Source organism: Dama dama, chromosome 15 (assembly GCF_033118175.1).
Source record: "Dama dama isolate Ldn47 chromosome 15, ASM3311817v1, whole genome shotgun sequence".
Classification (NCBI taxonomy): Eukaryota; Metazoa; Chordata; class Mammalia; order Artiodactyla; family Cervidae; genus Dama; species Dama dama.
The window spans coordinates 70474956-70493220 of record NC_083695.1 but is presented as its reverse complement, the minus strand read 5'-3'; the positions used below and the strand labels follow the sequence as shown (position 1 = coordinate 70493220).

Sequence of the window (18265 nt, the reverse complement as noted above, 5' to 3'; positions counted from 1 at the left end):
TAACTTCCCACTCAACCGAGTTTAAAAAACCAACCATTCCACTGCCACACCGCCCACTGGTAACGTCAGGCCTGAGGGTTTCCATTCTCAATGTCTGAGTAAACGTTCAGAAATTAACTCATCTGATCTTTTGGGATTATCATATTAAACGCTGAAATGAATTTTCCTTACAGACAATATACTCCAACTCTTTCATTCTAAAAAGAAGGAAATTGAGGTCTAGAGAGAATAAATGACCTACTGAAGTTCCCACAGGTACTGAAATTAATATGCAAATTATTGGCTAGACTTAGAATTCTTCTTTTGGTTTTCTCATAGCATGAACTTCTGCAGCAATAACATACTGTGACTCGATTTAAAGTAAATGAATACAATTAAGGTATGTACTGGAGAGTGGATTACAGTAACTGTTGATATATACTGAGCAATAACTATGTGTCAGACAACCCAGCAGGAACATTCCACACTAGGTGTTCTTTTTCCAATGATTGCGATGGCCCTAGTAGTGATGTCACTACTATTACTCTCACTTTATAAATTAGGAAAATAAAACTGAGAGCTAAGGAACTGTTTAACTCGTGGTCATGTAATTTTAAGTGGCAAATCTGGAATTCAACCCAGATCTGACTTTAAATGAATGCTCTTACCACTACATTATACACCATTAAAAAAAATAAAGAGAGACAAAGGGACTCTCTGGTGAATATTTTGGTTAACTAAAAGAAAATCTGACATATGCACAATTTTGGGAACCTGCCCCAGTTTCCATCTCTTCTCCCACAATTACAACAAGCTCTCCTCAAAGCCAGACCCTCTGCATAAATAAAAACAAAGCTGAAAAAAAAAAAGCCAGCCCCTTGCCCGAAGCTTTCATACTTGAAGGTCTTCATGTCTCTCCCACCAATCACTCGGGCAGTGACTTTCTTCCCAACTTTCAGCTTGGCAGTAGGAGATGTGCCCACTGGAACATCATCTAGAATGTGGGAGGCATGGATGCAGCCAATGATGCCATCTTCCAGGGTCACAACCACATGCGTAGGCTTAATGGACTTGACAGTCCCCGTGACCATGTCCCCAATGGACAGGGTGTGCTTCTTTACAGTCCCTACAACCAGAGCTGGATCCACTTCTTCATCCTCGTCGACTGTCTCTGAGTCCTTCCGGGTCTGTCTCATGGTCCTCTTAGCAGCTGGCCCCTCAACGGCTAAAAGGAGACCAGTCACTCCTGGTTCTGTGGTCTGGAGGGTTAGGGAGACACCTTGCCCCACCTGCAATTTCTCTGAGTCAAAGCGGAAGGTGTCGTTCAGGTGAGAGGTCAGGGAGAAAGCTGCAAGGTGGCCAGTATCTACCAAGGAGGCGACAGCAAAGGACTCCTCCAAGTGCTGCACAATGGCCTGGAGGTCACTGCCTTTCTTCAGCTGGAAAACAGAAAACCGACATCCCTGCTTCTTACAGAGCACAAGGACTCATTCCTCACCCACTGGGGAGGGTGTGACTGAGGAAGCCCTCTGAGTCCCAGGGACCCAAGGCTCACGTGAACTGGAACAAATTAGCCTCCACTCCCTGGACCCATTTTCCCTCCTCTATTCTGAGGCTGTCAACATGATCACACTCAAGGAACTATGTCAGGATCGCCTGGAGTCAGCTTCTGTTTTGAACTCAGATTCCTAGTCCTATCCTACAACTGGCAAAAGCAGAACTTTACAGGTGACTCTGATGTACAGCCAGGTGACCGCTAACAGTTCTCCAGCTTTAACACAACACTGTGGTTCCTGCTCTCCTAGTCCTGCAGCTCTCCAGCCAACGTTTTCACTCAGCCAACAAGAGAGTCGTTACCGACAGCTTACTGTGTACGAGGATGTAGCCTATCCTTCCCCATCATTCAACATGTGCTCATGCCTTTACACGAGCGCCAGCTTCACTCAGATGATAAAATGGAACAGGGACCTACTAGAAAGCTCGTATGCATGCATACTAAGTTGCTTCAATCATGTCCGATTCTTTGCGACCCTATGACAGCAGCCCACCAGGCTCCTCTGTCCATGGGGATGTTCCAGGCAAGAATACTGAAGAGGGTTGCTGTGCCCTCCTCCAGGGGATCTTCCCGACCCAAGGATCGAACCTGCATCTCTTATGTCTCCTGCATTGGCAGGGAGGGTCTTTACCACTAGTGCCACCTGGGAAGCCCTGTTAGAAAGCTTAGTGAGGGGTTAATACTGCTTGCTATTTCTCTTTGTGTCTCAAAGTCTCAAAATTAGAAGCAACTAGAGGTTAAGGATTACATCTATATAATCCTCTGTAGCATACCCTGTGCAATGAGGAGCTTAATAAGTACTTCAGAAAATGATGAAATATATGTGCCACCTGAAGAGAAAATACCACTCATTTTGAGAGCTTTCTTGAAGCTATTCTTTGCCCACACAAAGTGGACAGAGCGGGTGCAAATGAATAGCCTGGAGTCAGACTACACACAGTAGTTCTGTTTGGTTCACATGATGTTTAAGAAAGAGTTTCTAACATTTCCCACACCTATTTAAAAGAAAAAAAAAAAATTAAATTCTGCCTTCTCTTAAAATTCAATGCCTTAATGGTGACTTTTTATATGCCCTCTATCCCAAGACTATGGCCAGAGGGATGTTAAGGTCACCAGGAATAATTTGGAGGTGGCCAAGGACTTGTTTTTAAAGTGTTTTCAAGTCTACCAATAACTCTTGACATTTAGAAATGAATAAGGTATGAATGTTTAAAATCATGTTTAAAAAAAAAAAAAAAAAATTCAATGCCTTAGCAACACTAACCCAGATGCTCTCACATGGCAACAAGCAGACAGAGGTCTCCACTCCTTGGCGTGGACTCCTCAATCCATCAGAGTCCTACAGTTACCACCCTTGCTGCTGCTCTCCTCTATGACACCAGCTTGGCCCTAATCAGGGTGACCATGTGATTCATCCTCCTGAACTAGAGCGAAAGTCACTGCTACTAACGAGCACACCAGGGCAATTCCCAGGCTGTCACATGGTCGTGACCTGATGATGTCACTGCCAGGGCCTGGGTTCAATCCCTGGTCAGGGAGCCAAGATCCTGCAAGCCATGCAGCTTGGTCAAAAAACCAAAAACAAAAAAAACAAGCACACCAGAACGACAGGTACACCTGGGAATGACCCAAACAAATCCAGGCACGGTTACCCTGTCTACAAGCATCTGCAGAGCACGTGGGATTGAAGGGGTGTTAGTGCCTCTGAAATCATGGGAATGAAGTCCACAATCAACAAGCTTACCTTTTTAGCTTTTCTATTCACCAAGTCGTGGCAGAGGGAAACATGTACTTCCAACTTCAACATATCAATGTTTAATATTACAGCCTTCTTTTTCTGCCCAGGTTCCAGCTCCTGCCCTGCAGTGCAGAACCACACACAATGGGATCACCCTCCTGGAGCGAGGGCGGGGGGAAGACGACAGCATCTCCCCAACCGCCCTGCAGCCCTTAGACACAAAACAGAAGAGGACCTATGTCCTAGGTCTATATGGGTTAGGGAAGCCTAGGGTTGAGTTCCCATAACTCAAGTGTGTCAATTTATACAACCTGATAAATAAAAATCTAGATTCACCCAAATACAACAATAAAAGGACTCATACCTAAACCTTCTTTAGTATTGCTGCTGTCTTTATTTGCATTTACACAAGATAAGCATGCCAAAAACTTCTACTGAATCAGCTCATCTAGCCTATATATTTGGAAATTCTGTACCCAGCAGAGGAAGCAATGGGCAAACAGTTCCCCTACCAACCGAGACAGGTGAGGGAGATGTACTCACCTGCCCGATGATACTTGCTGGCTCTCAGGACCAGGCCGGGCACAGGGCCCTCACTGAACAGCACAGAGCCGTCTTCCAACACCTCCTGCACCTCCAGGTCAAGGGCCATTCCAGGGGTCATTTCAGCCAAAGTCTGGATCAACACAGAGTCTGACAAAAAGCCAAAGGAAACAGGGATTAACAAGATGAACACTCACCATTCTTTTTCCTTTGGAAATATGCTGCCATATGGAGGACATTTCCAATGCTCTGCATTGGAAACACCGAAGATAAAACCACTCTTGGTAAAAATGTCTGATATCCATGAACACTCCCATCACAGGCAGAGAGACCTATGCCCCCTGCTAATCTCTCCTGGCCACAATCCATGGAAATAGCCAATGAATGTCAGGAACACATGCTTTGTTTTGGCTTTGGAATTTTCATCCTTTCTGTTTGGAAGCTACCCTTTCAAGCTTCTTATTCCCAAATCCCATCAGGGTTCCAACAATTCTACACAATGTTCAACACTTAGGAAGATCAGACTAATAACCCCCACGAAGTCCTCCAGCAGGTCCCTGGTTCCATTTTATCACTCACCACACGTGATGAATAAAGGAACAGAAAGTGAAGGGGTGAATGGATTCACACAAATGCAAACCTGCGGCCACAGAACTTAGGGGAATCTGGATTCTGGACTGGGAGGGAGCACAGCAACTCCTGGGATAACAGCGATGATCTTTTATCGGAATCTGGGTGGCAGTCAAATGGGGGTGTTCACTTTATAAACATTTACTGAGCAGTACCCTAACAGATTTGTGCATTTTTCAGAGGTCCTATTCAGTTTTTAAAAGTTTAACCCTGTTTTTTTAAATATCGGGGGAGCCAAACAACTCATCGGAACAGAGAGGCCTAATGGAGGCTCCACACGCTCCACCCTGGCCCTCACTGTCTGCCCTACTGCCCCCACCTCGGTTGCTCATGAGGCTCCGGACGCCCTGCCGCTCCTCCAGGCACTGGCTCAGGAGGAGGAGGCTGGTTGTGGCCAGGTCCCCCAGGGTGCAGTCCGACAGCCGCAGTGACAGCAACATCCGCTGCTTCTCCTCGTCCACGTTGGTCACCTTCGCAACCACCGTCTGCCCCTCCACAAAGTGGTCACTTGTGGAGGTCACAAACTTGTCACTCAAGATCTAAAGGGAAGAAGCAAGCACAAATGAACAAAGGAAAGGATGCCTCTATTAGAACACCCCCCTTGAAACACCCAGAAAGAAGTATGTGAGGCAGTAGGTGTACCCCAAGAAAGTACCTCCAGTTCTGAGTACAGCTCTATTCCCTTCCGTAAAAACACAGGAGGCGCCCCTGGCTGCCAACCCAGCCTTCTAAGGCCACCCAGCTAAGAAGGCCCAGAGCAACTCTCTGCCCCTCACTATGCATGCTTCTGGGGCCCTCCCCTCTGCTCCCATCTTTAAAATTGTTTTGGCAGGAGACGCAAATGAGACCTGCCCAGGTAAGACATGAGGGAAACACACTGAGGGAAGGGAAGAAAGATTTATGAATTGTCTGTGACAGGAATGAGCGATGCGCCCTTTGCTCTCCATTATCTTACACGGGCTTTGATAAGACTTCCTTGCCCTCTGGGTCTCAGTGTATGCAGTAGGCCTAAGTGATCCTATGGGATCTCTAGGATCCTCTCCAGTTGTAAAAGCTGACCATCCAATGACCTTCCCAACGCTACAGCATGAAGTGGAAAAGCTACCCCTTCCTCCAGGACACAGCCCTGAGCCAGGACACACAATGGGCAAGAGGAGTGTGCAGATGGAATGTCAGCTCCGCTCCTCCTCAGCCAGCACCTTTATGTGAAGCCCCTGCGAGTGTTTCTAGAGAATATAGAGTATCCTGCTCTTCCCCACCAACCCTCCGGGTCTGTGACCCTGCTGTCTCCCCTCAAAGGCCCTTGTGCAGGAAGCTGAACTTACAGCTTTGGGGGCCAGTCCACTAAGACCTGAGGGGAACTGAACGAACACACCGTAGTCCTTGATGTTCTTCACAAAACCAATGAGCAGCATTCCAGGATGGATTTCTGAGAAGCTCTTGGGATTCTGGCCACCTTCTACTGCAGAGACTAAGGCTGGCTTCCTGCAAAGGAGCTAGTGGACTTCATCAAGGAATGTTCCAAAAAGGGTAGATGCACTGTCCACCTCTCCCGTCTCCTTTCCCTACTCTCTCTACCACAGTGATTTTCTGAGTGTGCAGACCAGCAGCCACCGCATCGCCTGCAACCTGAGGCAAACCCTTACGCACCACCCCAGACCGGCTGAATCAGACGGGGTGGGGGCAATGGGGACAGCAGGCTCTGCTGGACCAAAATTCTCCAGGTGACTCTGATACACACTGAAGTCTGGGAATCACTGCTTCATCCCTTTTCTTATCAACTTACCTCCAGATTACCAGAGGGGACCAGAAGAGAATGGCTCATCTCCTGTGGCGTGGCAGCTGGATCAGCCACGACACCACCCTCCTCCCTCCATCTTATACCAACCAACCCTATTGCACCTCCTCTGTCCATCTTCATTCTGAGGAGATTTCATTTTACATTCTGTGAGAAAGAAGGCAGGGTCTTCCTTCTAAGCTGCCACACCAAGACCAAAAGGAATATTCTGAGACCCGTATCTCAGCAGGGGAGAGGGAGAGGGAAGGAAAGAGGACAGCAGGTACTGACTAACTGCTCCCACTCGGGGCCAAGCACTAAGTGCCCTGAGAAGGCTGGATGTGCCACTGGGGGTGTCCCGGCGGGCCCAGTATGCCACGCGGCCCCCTCCCCAACACCCTGGACTCCCACTCTGTGCTGACCACTAGCATCTGCAAGCAGCACCTCAGTCTTGCTCTAATTACGACCAGGGAAACAGAGGCAAAGTGCAGGCTTGCCCACTGTTGTGGTTCGATGGATGGGTGTACCTCTGGAGGCAGAACCCACTTCTTTCCCATGAGTTTCCAACTAAGAGCAGAACCTGACCTAGAGGTCCCCTGTGCCCCTCCCCAGAGGCGCAGCACTCCCCCACCTCCACTTCTGTCACCCCTACAGCCCAGTAAAGGATACAATCCGCTCCTCACTCGCGCTCAGACACAGGACCCGGTGCAGGGTGTCGCCTGTCTGGAGCCAGTGATACAACAGTGGGCCGTTGGTGACATGGTCCGATAGATGAGCCGTGGGGAGGAAGCCAGGGATGTTGTGGGGCAGGACAGCCACCTTCAGCCCATCTTTGGTCTTCTCTAAAACCTTCACATCCACCAACTACTCAGGGAGAGAAAAACAAAAATACAGCACTTGCCTTGGGAAGAGAGCAGCCTGTGTGGGTCAGGCGGAGATCAGAGGCATCAAATTCCAGCACCAGGGATGACTGAGAGGTCGAGATCAGAGAAGCAGCTTTCTCCCACTCCTACTCCATGCTCCCAAAGACCCGGCAGGCACACACATCACACACACAGCAGGACCCATCTGCTGCTCAGGTCGCTCCTCTCCCAAGTCCAATGGGTCCCAAGGGAAAGACAGCCTTGCACGCTGGCCCAGAGCCCACAGAGGAAGAGGACAGCAGCACGCCGAGACCAAGCCAAGCTGCAGCAGCATTCTCCTTTCCTAAACAGCGTCCCTGTGCTCTGACACACGGCCCCAGAATTGTAACTAGCTCCTTTGAGCTCCCCCCTCCAAGGGTGCCAGGACCCCAGTGTCAGTGGCACCCTGCTCTCTGCTTCTGTAACTAAAATAATTTGTCTGAAGAAGTCAGGTACCTGCCCAGCACTAACAGCTTTCTTTTTCTTCTGACTCTGTCCTTCACACTCTTGCTTGGGATCACTCGACAGCCTGAAGGACAAGAGCATCCTCTCCTTGGACGGCTCACAGTTCAGCACCGCAACCTTCACCACCTGGTGAGAAACCACACCTGCTTGGCCCTGGAGAGAGGTACCCCCCACCAGTGCCGCACAGGCCTTGGGAGAGCCCCCAAGACTCTGGATCAGATCAGAAGGCAGTGAAAACAAGCGTACTGAGAGTTACACAGAATCCCCATGAATCAGCCTTCTGGGTGAGAAACAGACATGAATGAATTTTGGGGTATAATCCCAAGTTTTAAAAATACTTTTCCTAGACAGCAGCACACTCACTAGATTTAGGACAGTGCCCCCTTGTGGTGACACTGGCCTCAGAACAACTGCTGATAGGAGTGACTCAAGTGTATTGTGGTGAAGACCAACACCTTCCAGGTTGACGGCCTAAGGTCCATTAAGTTTACCAGTAAGCCCTTGTGAGGGTTTCTCTCTGTTCCAGTCCATCTCCACTTAGCTGGCTCAGGCCCACTACCCTCATGCTCTCTTCCAGATGCCTTAAAAAGCAGCCCTCCTACTCCTTCAAATCTGTGTTCCCAGGGTCATCGAGGAGAGGAGCCTGTCCAGGGGAAGGGTTACCTGGCCCACGTAAAAGACACTCTCTGGGTCAGGGATGTACTCGGCACTGAGCTCGTGCCTGGGCACCAGTCCCTGCACGTCATTGTAGAACTTCACGATGCAGCCGTAGTCCTTGACCCGGAGGATAAAGCCGTGCGTCTGCAGACCAGGCTTGGCATCATCATAGCAGGTAATGGCAGGAAGTTTGGACTCAACCAGGGTTTTCTTCAGGGTCATCATGAGCTTCTTGGCTTTAGGGTCACAAAGCAAAACCTAGGGACAGGATATTGGCTGTCACCAAGTCATCCATTATTGAGGAAGCCACTGCAAGAGGGAGTCTCTGCCACCCCCTGAGCCCGAGGGCCACGTGCTGTGCTGTGCTTAGTCACTTAGTCATGTCTGACTCTTTGCAACCCCATGGACTGTAGCCCACCAGGCTCCTCCATCCATGGGGATTCTCCAGGCAAGAATACAGGAATGGATTGCCATGCTCTTCTCCAGGGATCTTCTCAACCCAAGGATCAAACCCAGGCTTCCTGCATTGCAGGAAGATTCTTATTCTTTACCATCTGAGCCACCAGGGAAGCCCAAGAATACTGGAGTGGGTGGCCTATCCCATCTCTAGGGGAACTTTCTCACTCAGGAATTGAACCGGGGTCTCCTGTATTGCAGGCAGATTCTTTACCAGCCAAGCTATCCGGGAAGCCCTGACCTGGGCCATGGTCAGTCCCTAAAAACCTGCTCTCTCTTTCTCTCTGAGAAAAATCTTAACTGTAGATCCTCCCTGCTTCCTGCTGGATGATAATCCAGCGAACGTTCATCTCCATTTCAAATGTATCTCCTCCTGTAAGTGACCCCCTGGGCCTAGAGCAACGCTCATCATGCCATCACACCTCCAGGGAGGCCTGTGTCGGTTACTCCTACCTGGCCTCCGCTCCCTCTCTCTCCTGGAGTGCTGCATCTTGTCTAACAGAATGAATGACAGAATCTGTTCACCCCCTCAGTCCTCAGTACTGCTGTGTGTTCAGCCCCCTCAATACAGCTGTGTACTAGCTATAAACTATGACTGAGAGAACCAACCACCTCTTATTCCTCAAAAGGTCATCTCCTTGAAGGCAGAGAAATTCCTTTAACTTCCTAACCCCATTACTGTAAAATTTTGTACCAATGGCTAACCAGTATCTTTGTTGACTCAATAACGAAATTACATGAAAATAAGAAAACCTAACACTTGAGTGTGCATACACCAGGCCCTAAGCACTGTGTATTATCATGTGTACTCTTTACAACTCTGTGCAGTTTCTCTCAGGTCTATGTTGTAAAACACTCAAGTTTGGACAGCTTTGTTTGGGCTACTTCTGTACCTGACACACCCCCTGATCTTCCTAAACCTTCCAAATCCTACTGATCCTTTCCAGCTCAAGCCCCGCCTCTGCCAGAGATCTAGAAGACATTATTATCATATAGAGCTCAACTTGAAAAGTGGTTCTGCCATTTATTAGCCATATGACTCTGGGCAAGACACTTGGCATTCCTAGCCTTTCATTTAAGAGGAGGAAAAGAGCACTTCCTTCTTATGGCCATTTTAAGGATGAAATGAAATGTTATGATGTGCCGAGCTCAGCAACTGGCACAGAATACATGTTACATGGTAGCTGCTATTGATCATCACTGATTCTCAATGATTCTTGCTGCCCCGGCGTACCCTCATCCCCCTGTTCTGAGATGTGGCCACAGCATACAGCCTGCAGCAGGCCACATGGCCTGCACCCTTCAGGAATGGATATTTTAACCCTCAATTACACCGTACAGTTATCAAAGGCAGGGGCCCACTTTTCTCTTCCCAGTGCCAGGCACAGCACCGCAGACATGATGTGGTCACTTTGCGGAGAAAGGCAGGAACTCCACCTGCGAAGCACTGCTCTCTTCCTATCTGGCCAACCCCACCAGCAACCCTTTGAGAGGCTCACCCGGCACTTGACCTCATCCCCAACGTGGTATTTCTTCTCCGGATTCTTCATAAGGATGTCGGCCAGGTGCATGGTAGGTACCAGGCCCCTGATCTGCCTGCCCATCTTCACCACCATTCCGTGTGGCTTTATGGTCAGCACTTTGCCCTAAGAATCCAAGGAAGATGACATGATGCCTCAAGAATGTCTTTCCTACACTTCTTACAACAAAGCATCTCACACCTCTCTTTCAAAGTTTAGCTTCCTAGGCTAACTACCTGTTGTTCCAGATTTCATAGGGGCAAAGCACATGCCCCACACTGGGCTGGATGCAGTAGGGTTTGTTTATGAGAACCTTCACACCTTTCTGTGTGAGCATCTTCCTGTCTGTCTTACCAGTTCCATCTCCAATGGAGAGGACTAGGTCTGCTAAGGAATGAACTCTATGTATAAAGGGGAGCTGCTCCACTGGGGCTAAGTGGCTACAGACAGGAGAGGCAACTGGAACTGACTCCTTACTAATATCCCAGGTGGCTAAATTACCAAAGAACTAACTTTTGACCTGGTCTAATAAACACCATCAATTCTCAAGACTGATGATCTACTGCCTCTGTGTAGTGGCATGGTGCTAGCAAGACTTTACCATGAAATTAATTTCAAGTCACCCAAGAGAAGAAAAACAAATCCCAGTTAGCAGGCAGAGGGAAGGAGCATGCCTTTAAACGTGTTCATCTAAGGACTAATGAGCTGCCAGTTAACCTGTGAACTAAAGACTGAAGGTGGGAGAGCATCTAATTACATGCTTGAGGTCTTACCTTAACCAAAGCCCCAGGTTTGATGTCATGATACCAAAGGAACTGAGCTTCAATAATAGACCTAGAACAAAAGGCAAATACAAGATTAAATACATTAGGGCAGAGGCTGACTAAAATTCAGGGCTACCAAAATCACAGTGGCAGGAAAAGAACCCTTACCAAGTAAGAACAGGAAACGCTGTGAGCGTGCACCACAGACAAAAACGCACACCTCTATACCCCACACAGTGAGTGGACAGACTTACGTCCGCAGAGAGAGCAATGCTAGTTCATCCATTTGGCTGTAGTCGATGATTCTACACTTGTGAGTGTTCCCTGGCTTGAAGGCCTCAGGTTTGAAAGTTTTCTTTGAATTGGAGAGGTGGTTGCGCTACAGAGTACCAAGTGATTAAGGACAAGTCATAGGCAAGAGATCGGAGACAATCAGACATTAAATCAGATGTGCAAATGACTCAGAACATTTATCACCTACCATAAAAACAGCACTCTGATTACATGTTAAAATAACTGCTCTAACTAAAAAACTGTTTTTTACTACCACAGAATCTCTATAAAGTCAGAGAACAGTCTAAATCATGGGTCAATAAATCACGGTTCACAATGAAATGCCTATTTTTGTAAGTAAAAGTTTGCCTGGAACATGGCTATGCCGTTTCATTCACATACCGTCCTTGTTGCTTTCAGGCTACAACAAAGATGAGTAGTTAGGACAGAGTCCATATGGTACATGAGTCTAAAATATTTACTATCTGGCCCTTTAAAACAACTTCACCAAGCCCTGGTGTAGATCCTAATTAATTCCTGTTCCAATCATCAACGTGGTATCAATTAAGGCAAGCCAATTTTAAGGTACTCTAATATAACAGATTTTGTTCAAGTTCTTATTAACTGTCTGCCACGTTTGGGAAATTCAAAAATAGGAAACTAATACTCAGGGATGAAGGAAGCAAAAAGAACGCATGTCCCTTAAGTCCTTCTGGTGATGAGAACCTGATGAAACAAAGAGACTCCTTACCCGAGCATAGGCCAGAGCACCATCCTTCAGCTTAAAGGTGGCCCCAGCATTGCCAAAAAAGCCCTGGACGGGCACGTCATCCAGCACAGCTCCTAGCTGTGGGCACAAGAGCCGGGTGAGTGGGCGCCCAGGCTGCAGGAAGACGGGGCGCAGGCTCAGCCGCACAGCTCTCGTCCGAGGATGCACGCAGAGGACACAGGCCCGTACCTAGACAAGGGACACAATGAGGATAACGCACACTGGAGACAAGACACCCGGAGCCGACTTTCAGGGGTTAAGACTCTCCCTGTGCTGACCAAGTTATAGGTGGAAGTACTAAAATCAGTTTGTACAATCAAACGGCATGTGGAAAATTCACACAGAACACCCCAGAGGAACTACGTCTGACTGAATCAACGCTTACGCAAGGGCAGGAACACGGATATCATGCGTATCAGGGTCCCCTCAACACCATGAGCCTAATAATGCACATGCAACAGGAGCCATGCACTGGCATCACTGTATCCAGAAGCTCATCTGAAAGACCAGAAACAGCCTGCTCTGATCACAAGGTCATAGCATGTAAAATGTCTCAACTCTGTACACAAGTATGACTACAAGGAGAAACAAAGTCACTAGAAAGAGGTTCACCAAAAAATCAATAATATTATCACCAGGTGCTGGGAAAATCTACTTTAAAAAATAAAACAACAAAAACAAAAAACCAACAAGGTCTCTATAGCTTCCATTAGCATGAGTTACTGGTAAAAAATAAATAAATCATTTTGGAATTTTTAATAAAAATTAAATTCTACACTTGTGACTATATATATTCTAACTCACAGTTAGAATATATTGGAATTTTCTTCCCAAATATCCACAATCATTGCAGAAAATTTGAATATTTAGATCAGGGAAGAAAAATCACTTAGACTTAACCACTAACACTTGACTGCATAATCAGGCAGTATTTTAGCCAGGTGTACCATAGCACTTTCACATTCACATGCATCTCATATAGCACTTTCATATTTTGAAGACAAACATATATATTAAACATACATTTTGTTCTCCTATATTAACACTTTCTTAGAACACTTTAAATTATAAAGGCAAAAGTTTCACTACCAAGACAGAAAAAGAATCAGAGTCCATGAAACAAAAATTCCAAGGTGCTTTCTTCTTCACAGGCTCCTATTCTAATCTCAATCCCCAGAAATAATCACTGACCGTTTCCTATGGTCCTTCCAAGACACCTTTCATTCTCCTCACCACCCCTAACACCCATACAGCCAAGTCCCAGGACCTGCCTGTAGCAGCTGTGACACTGGTTGCAACTCAAGTGAAATCAAGAAAAGATAAATGCAACATTTCTTACCTGCTGATTTGAGAAATATGTTCCGGCTTTCTTAGGATCCAGGTGCATAAAGTCAACCAGGCCATTGAAGAATGAGAGGAATTTAAGCGTAAGGCCAAGTGGAGTCACCTAGAAATAAACAGAACCAATTGTGAAAAACATCTCTCTGAATCAGGAATGAGAGAGACTGTTCATACTAAACATTCAAGGCCACATTACCATAACTCTCCCCCACCCCCCACAACCCTGATCATCTTTCTTAAAGGGGCAGCACAACCCCTGGCACTGGCTCTTCCTATACTCAGTAAGCTCACCCACCACCACTACATCCCCTAGCCTGAGAGGATTCTCCACTCTCAGGATTTCCCAAAGGGATGGAAGGCACTTTACACAAAGATCCTTGAGGAACCGCCAGCCTGACAACTTGGACAAGATGTTGCTAACTTGGTGATGTGCTCAGGCTAACATGGGAAAATCCACATGCATGCAAGAGGGAGCTACTGACCACGAGCAACTCGCCCACCAGAGGCTCGCAAAGCCAAGAAAGCAGGGTGACAAGGCCCTCAAAAGAGAGCACTGAGGTAGGGAAACTAAGTCAGATCCCCAGGTCCTATAGGGTTCACCCTTCTTCCATCTCCATAGAAAGTGGGAGACTTATTCTCTTGGAAACTGTTATCAGATTCAAAACACAGGAATAGTACACAAACCATGAAAATGTGAATTAAGAAAAATTCTGAATATCATACAGATATTGATATGAAGACATCCAGCCCCTTTCAGCCATCCAGCTCTTAGGCAGCCAGGTTTATATCCTTAGATCCTTTCTAGAGAAATCTAACATGCCAGAGAGGATTTCTAACAGTGACACCTCGAGGTTTCTTAAAGATGATCTGCTAGCTCCTGCCCCTGACAGGCAAGTCGGCCAGACAGCAAGTCCACCCAGGCTCACAGATTTCCCAGCAGTTTTTTAGTGCCTCTCTCATAAGATGGCAGTCAAAACAAAAACTCAATAGAGAATGGGAGGTTTAAGTTGAGAGCCTCTCCCTAAGGTAGGCTGCAAATGCATGCATGTATCAAAACAGAGTGTAAAAAGTAAGAAAATTAGAACTGATCCATTAAGTCCAACATCATACTAATAGGAATTCCAGAAAAAGAAAATTAAATACTTTAAAATATCTGATAAGGGGCGTGTATCTAGAATATACAAAGAATTCTTTTTACCATAACAATAAAAAACAATGGATAAAGGACTTCTGATTCAATATTTCTCCAAAAAATTTATAAATGGCCAATTCGCAACATGAAAAGATGCTCAACATCACTAATCATTAGAGAAATGCATATCAAAATAACAAAATACCACTTCACACCCACCCCTTCTAGGAGAGCCATAATAAAAAGAAGGAGAAGTGTTAATGAGAATATGAAGAAACTAGAACTCTTAAATTGCTGGTGAGGATATGGAACACTGAAGCCACTTTGGCTGTTCCTCAAAAAGTTAAACACAGAGTTACCATATGACCCAGCAAGTCCATTCCTAGAAATGAAAACATGTGTCCCCACAAAAACCTGTACACAAATTTCACAGCAGCATTACTAAGAGCCAAAAGTGGAAACAACTGAACGTCCATGAACTTCATATTCAGTCATAAAAATAAAAACCCTCAATGAGCTTTGCTGGTAGACAACACTCACGTGCATGTGTGCATGCTAAGTCGCTTCAGTCGTGTCCAGCTCTTTGCAGCCCCATGGACTGTAGCCCACCAAGCTCCTCTGTCCATGAGACTTCCCAGGCAAGCATACTGGAGTGGGTTGCCATGCCTCCATCCCCCTCCAAGAGATCTTCCCGACCCAGGGATCAAACCCACATCTCTTAAATCTCCTGCATTGGCAGGCAGGTTCTTTACCACTAGCACCACCTGAGAAGCCCTCACAACATTCATATGTGTTGTCATAACCTGTTCCTAGAGGAATTAAATACACCCCTGTGACTCCACTAGAAGAGGATTCTCAGAGGCTTATGCCTGGTTTCTTTCAGACTTCACTCCATGGGCCTTTTCTCTTTGCTGATTTTGCTTTGTCTCCTTTCACTGTAGGGGATCACAGCTGTGAGGACCACTACATGGTTAGTCTTATGAGTCTCCATGGGGAATCATCAAACCTGGCAGAGGTCTTGGGAATTTCAAGACACATTAAGTCGAGATTAACCTCCAATGTGCTTTTAGGGGACTTCCCTGGTGGTTCAGATGGTGAAGAATCCACCTGCAATGTGGGAGACCTGGGCTCAATCTCTGGGTTGGGAAGGTCCCTGGGAAAAGAGAATTGCTACCCACTCCAGTATTCTTGCCTGGAGAATTCCATGGACAAAGGAGCCTGGTGGGCTACAGTCCATGAAGTTGCAAAGAGTCAGACACAGCTGAGCAACTTAGCATGAATGCTTGTGCTTTTCTGAGGATGTTTCTGGAGAATGTGACACATTAAAACAAGTGAGTAAACCAAAAAAGAGAAATACATGGAATCAAAGAACGTTCTATCCAATACAGAAGAGTGGGGAAGGATCCAGAATGATAAAGACCGGAAGCCTCTGGATATCAGCTATTCAGCAGCTTTACAAAGCAACCAGACTGGAGCCAGATGACAGTAGAAGGACTCCAGATGGGAAGAAAAATAACAAAGATTATTTTAAAGGGTTTGAAAATACAGAAAATAATGAGGGAAAAATAACTATAGGATGTATGAAGAAGCAATGATAGGAAGAGAATTCAGCAAATAAGAGAAACAAAACTGATCATCAACTCCAGGGTTGGGGGAGGAAATGGTTCAAGAAACAAATTATATTACCTAGTTCAGTGAGTAAACAGTATTTATGTGGTTGTAATGACTTAAACACTGAATAATGATTTAATCAAAAGTTGGGAGAAGGGAGGAATAAGAGCTGAAATTTCATCTACCTTGACAAAGGGTTAAAACTCAGTGCCTCAAAGTGTTAAACCATGAGATCTAGCAGAAGCATATTACTTAGAAATATAGAGGTAAACTTTAAAAGATAAGCTAAAAGAATTAAAGATGGAGGTTCAATGGGGTGAGAGTTCTTCATCAGAAGCCTTTTAATATTAATACCATTTAATCTTTAGGTCAGCACTGTCCACAGCACATATGTAACTGAAGTCACATATGTAATTTTCAGTTTCCTAGAAGTCACACTGTAAAAACTACAAAGAAAGAGGTGAGATTTGTTTTAATAGTTTATTTAACCCAATACAGGCAAAATATTATCATTTTAACATGTGATACTGGCTATATTTCAAGTACTAATGGCCACATGGGACCAGGGGCTACCCAACTGGACAGCACAATTTTAGACTGTGTGCACTCTACTTTAATACAATTTATTTTTATTTTAGAAAATAATAGTAACAATGAATGGCTTACCTTCTGTACCTGCGCTTTGACCACCAGTCCTGGTAGCAAACTATTGAGGGTCCAACTCTGCTCCTCAGTAGCAGTGGCAGCAGAAACTTCTGAGTGACCAATAGACAGAGTGACCACTCCTCCACTGCCCTTCACCTCTTCAATGAGGCAGTTCAGGTACTGACCCACCTTCAATTTAGCACCTGCAAGTCCAGCCCCACAAAAGGAAAAAACATCTATTATGAGAAGAACTTTTAACTTGGGCTCAAGTGACACCTTCAAGATCCATGGCCTACTTGTCCAGTTACCATGCAGTACTCCCCATATTCCCAATTTTCAAGAAACCATCTACAAAAAAGGGAGTGAAATGACTCTAACTGATTTAGAATCAACTACCACATAAAAAAATACAAAAACCTCAACAAGGCAGGAGAGTGCTGGTTCAGAGGCCCTGAGGGTCCAAATTTCAGTGGAATCTTCTACGTGGGAGAAAGTGAAACTGAACCATCAGATTTTAGTGAGCCTGGCACTCCACCCTTACTGAAATGGTGGCATTTAAACATAATCCCCACACAGACCACCTCACAACCATGCACTCGTCCTTCTCCTTCCCCTCACCTTTGTTCTTCTGCCGAATGTACTCCTGGGCTTTCTGCAGTGGCAGAAAAGCTCTGGCCCCACTAACACCGATGTCCACCAGGTAGCCATGGTCTTCCAGGCTGGACACAGTGCCCGTGAGCAGCTGGAGGAAGAGAAAGCATTCCCAAAAGTTCAAAAGTCTACGGTCATAGGACACATAACCAACATTCACTACCAAACACGCCAAACATGACTGTCCCCACCAATGGTCTTGACAAATCATCCCAGAAGCCCAAGCATCCTCCCACCTTTAAATTTAAACCTCAATTGCTATAACACAGGGAATACAGCTAATATTTGATTATAACTCTAAATGGAATATAACCTTCAAAAGTTGTGAATCACTAATGTACAACTGTAACTTGTATAATACTATACATCAACTATACTGAAAGAAATTTTTTTAAGAAAAGGAAAACAACCTCAATCTCATTAAAGGATAGAAGAGGGAAAGACATCAATCAACTTTAACTCTCCTGGGGTTTGAAGATCTTATGGTTTCCAGACAGTGAGGAGCTGACTAATGGAATGACAAAGAGGGTTCTCTTTCCAGAGGATTTTCAAAAGATAGGCAAGCCTTTCATGTCATATACATGAAAGGGGTGCAGTGCTGGCACCCCCAGTGCCAAGACAACTGAGAATCCAGAGCCACCCTTCTAGCTGTCATCATGTCTTTTCTAAGCACCTCCAACACGCCCCTCACTTCACCAAAAAATCTTGCCAACCTCCTTTACATTTCACTGGAAGCACTGTGGCATTCAAATCTGGCTCTAATAATCACTACCTATTTGGCCTTTGGCCACTTAAGTCAGGTAAACCTTTTTCAGTCTATTTTCTCAAATGTACAAGACTAATACCTACTGGCCTCA

At 45.9% G+C, this 18265-nt stretch overlaps 1 protein-coding gene across 2 annotated transcripts in view; it reads right to left on the bottom strand.

Moving 5' to 3' along the window:
• Positions 1-18265, bottom strand: part of PDCD11 (programmed cell death 11) — a 43487-nt gene that overhangs the window by 18556 nt on the left and 6666 nt on the right. For both annotated transcript variants that reach the window (XM_061162528.1, XM_061162529.1), the window contains exons 6-20: positions 17376-17499; positions 16779-16960; positions 13368-13475; positions 12011-12217; positions 11241-11365; positions 10996-11056; positions 10202-10348; positions 8253-8504; positions 7581-7715; positions 6892-7086; positions 5771-5941; positions 4765-4984; positions 3816-3965; positions 3279-3394; positions 877-1418 (exon numbers count right to left, since the gene is read on the bottom strand). In XM_061162528.1, coding sequence (XP_061018511.1) covers positions 877-1418; positions 3279-3394; positions 3816-3965; positions 4765-4984; positions 5771-5941; positions 6892-7086; positions 7581-7715; positions 8253-8504; positions 10202-10348; positions 10996-11056; positions 11241-11365; positions 12011-12217; positions 13368-13475; positions 16779-16960; positions 17376-17499 — 2735 coding nt within the window. The remainder of the gene's footprint in view (positions 1-876; positions 1419-3278; positions 3395-3815; positions 3966-4764; positions 4985-5770; positions 5942-6891; positions 7087-7580; positions 7716-8252; positions 8505-10201; positions 10349-10995; positions 11057-11240; positions 11366-12010; positions 12218-13367; positions 13476-16778; positions 16961-17375; positions 17500-18265) is intronic.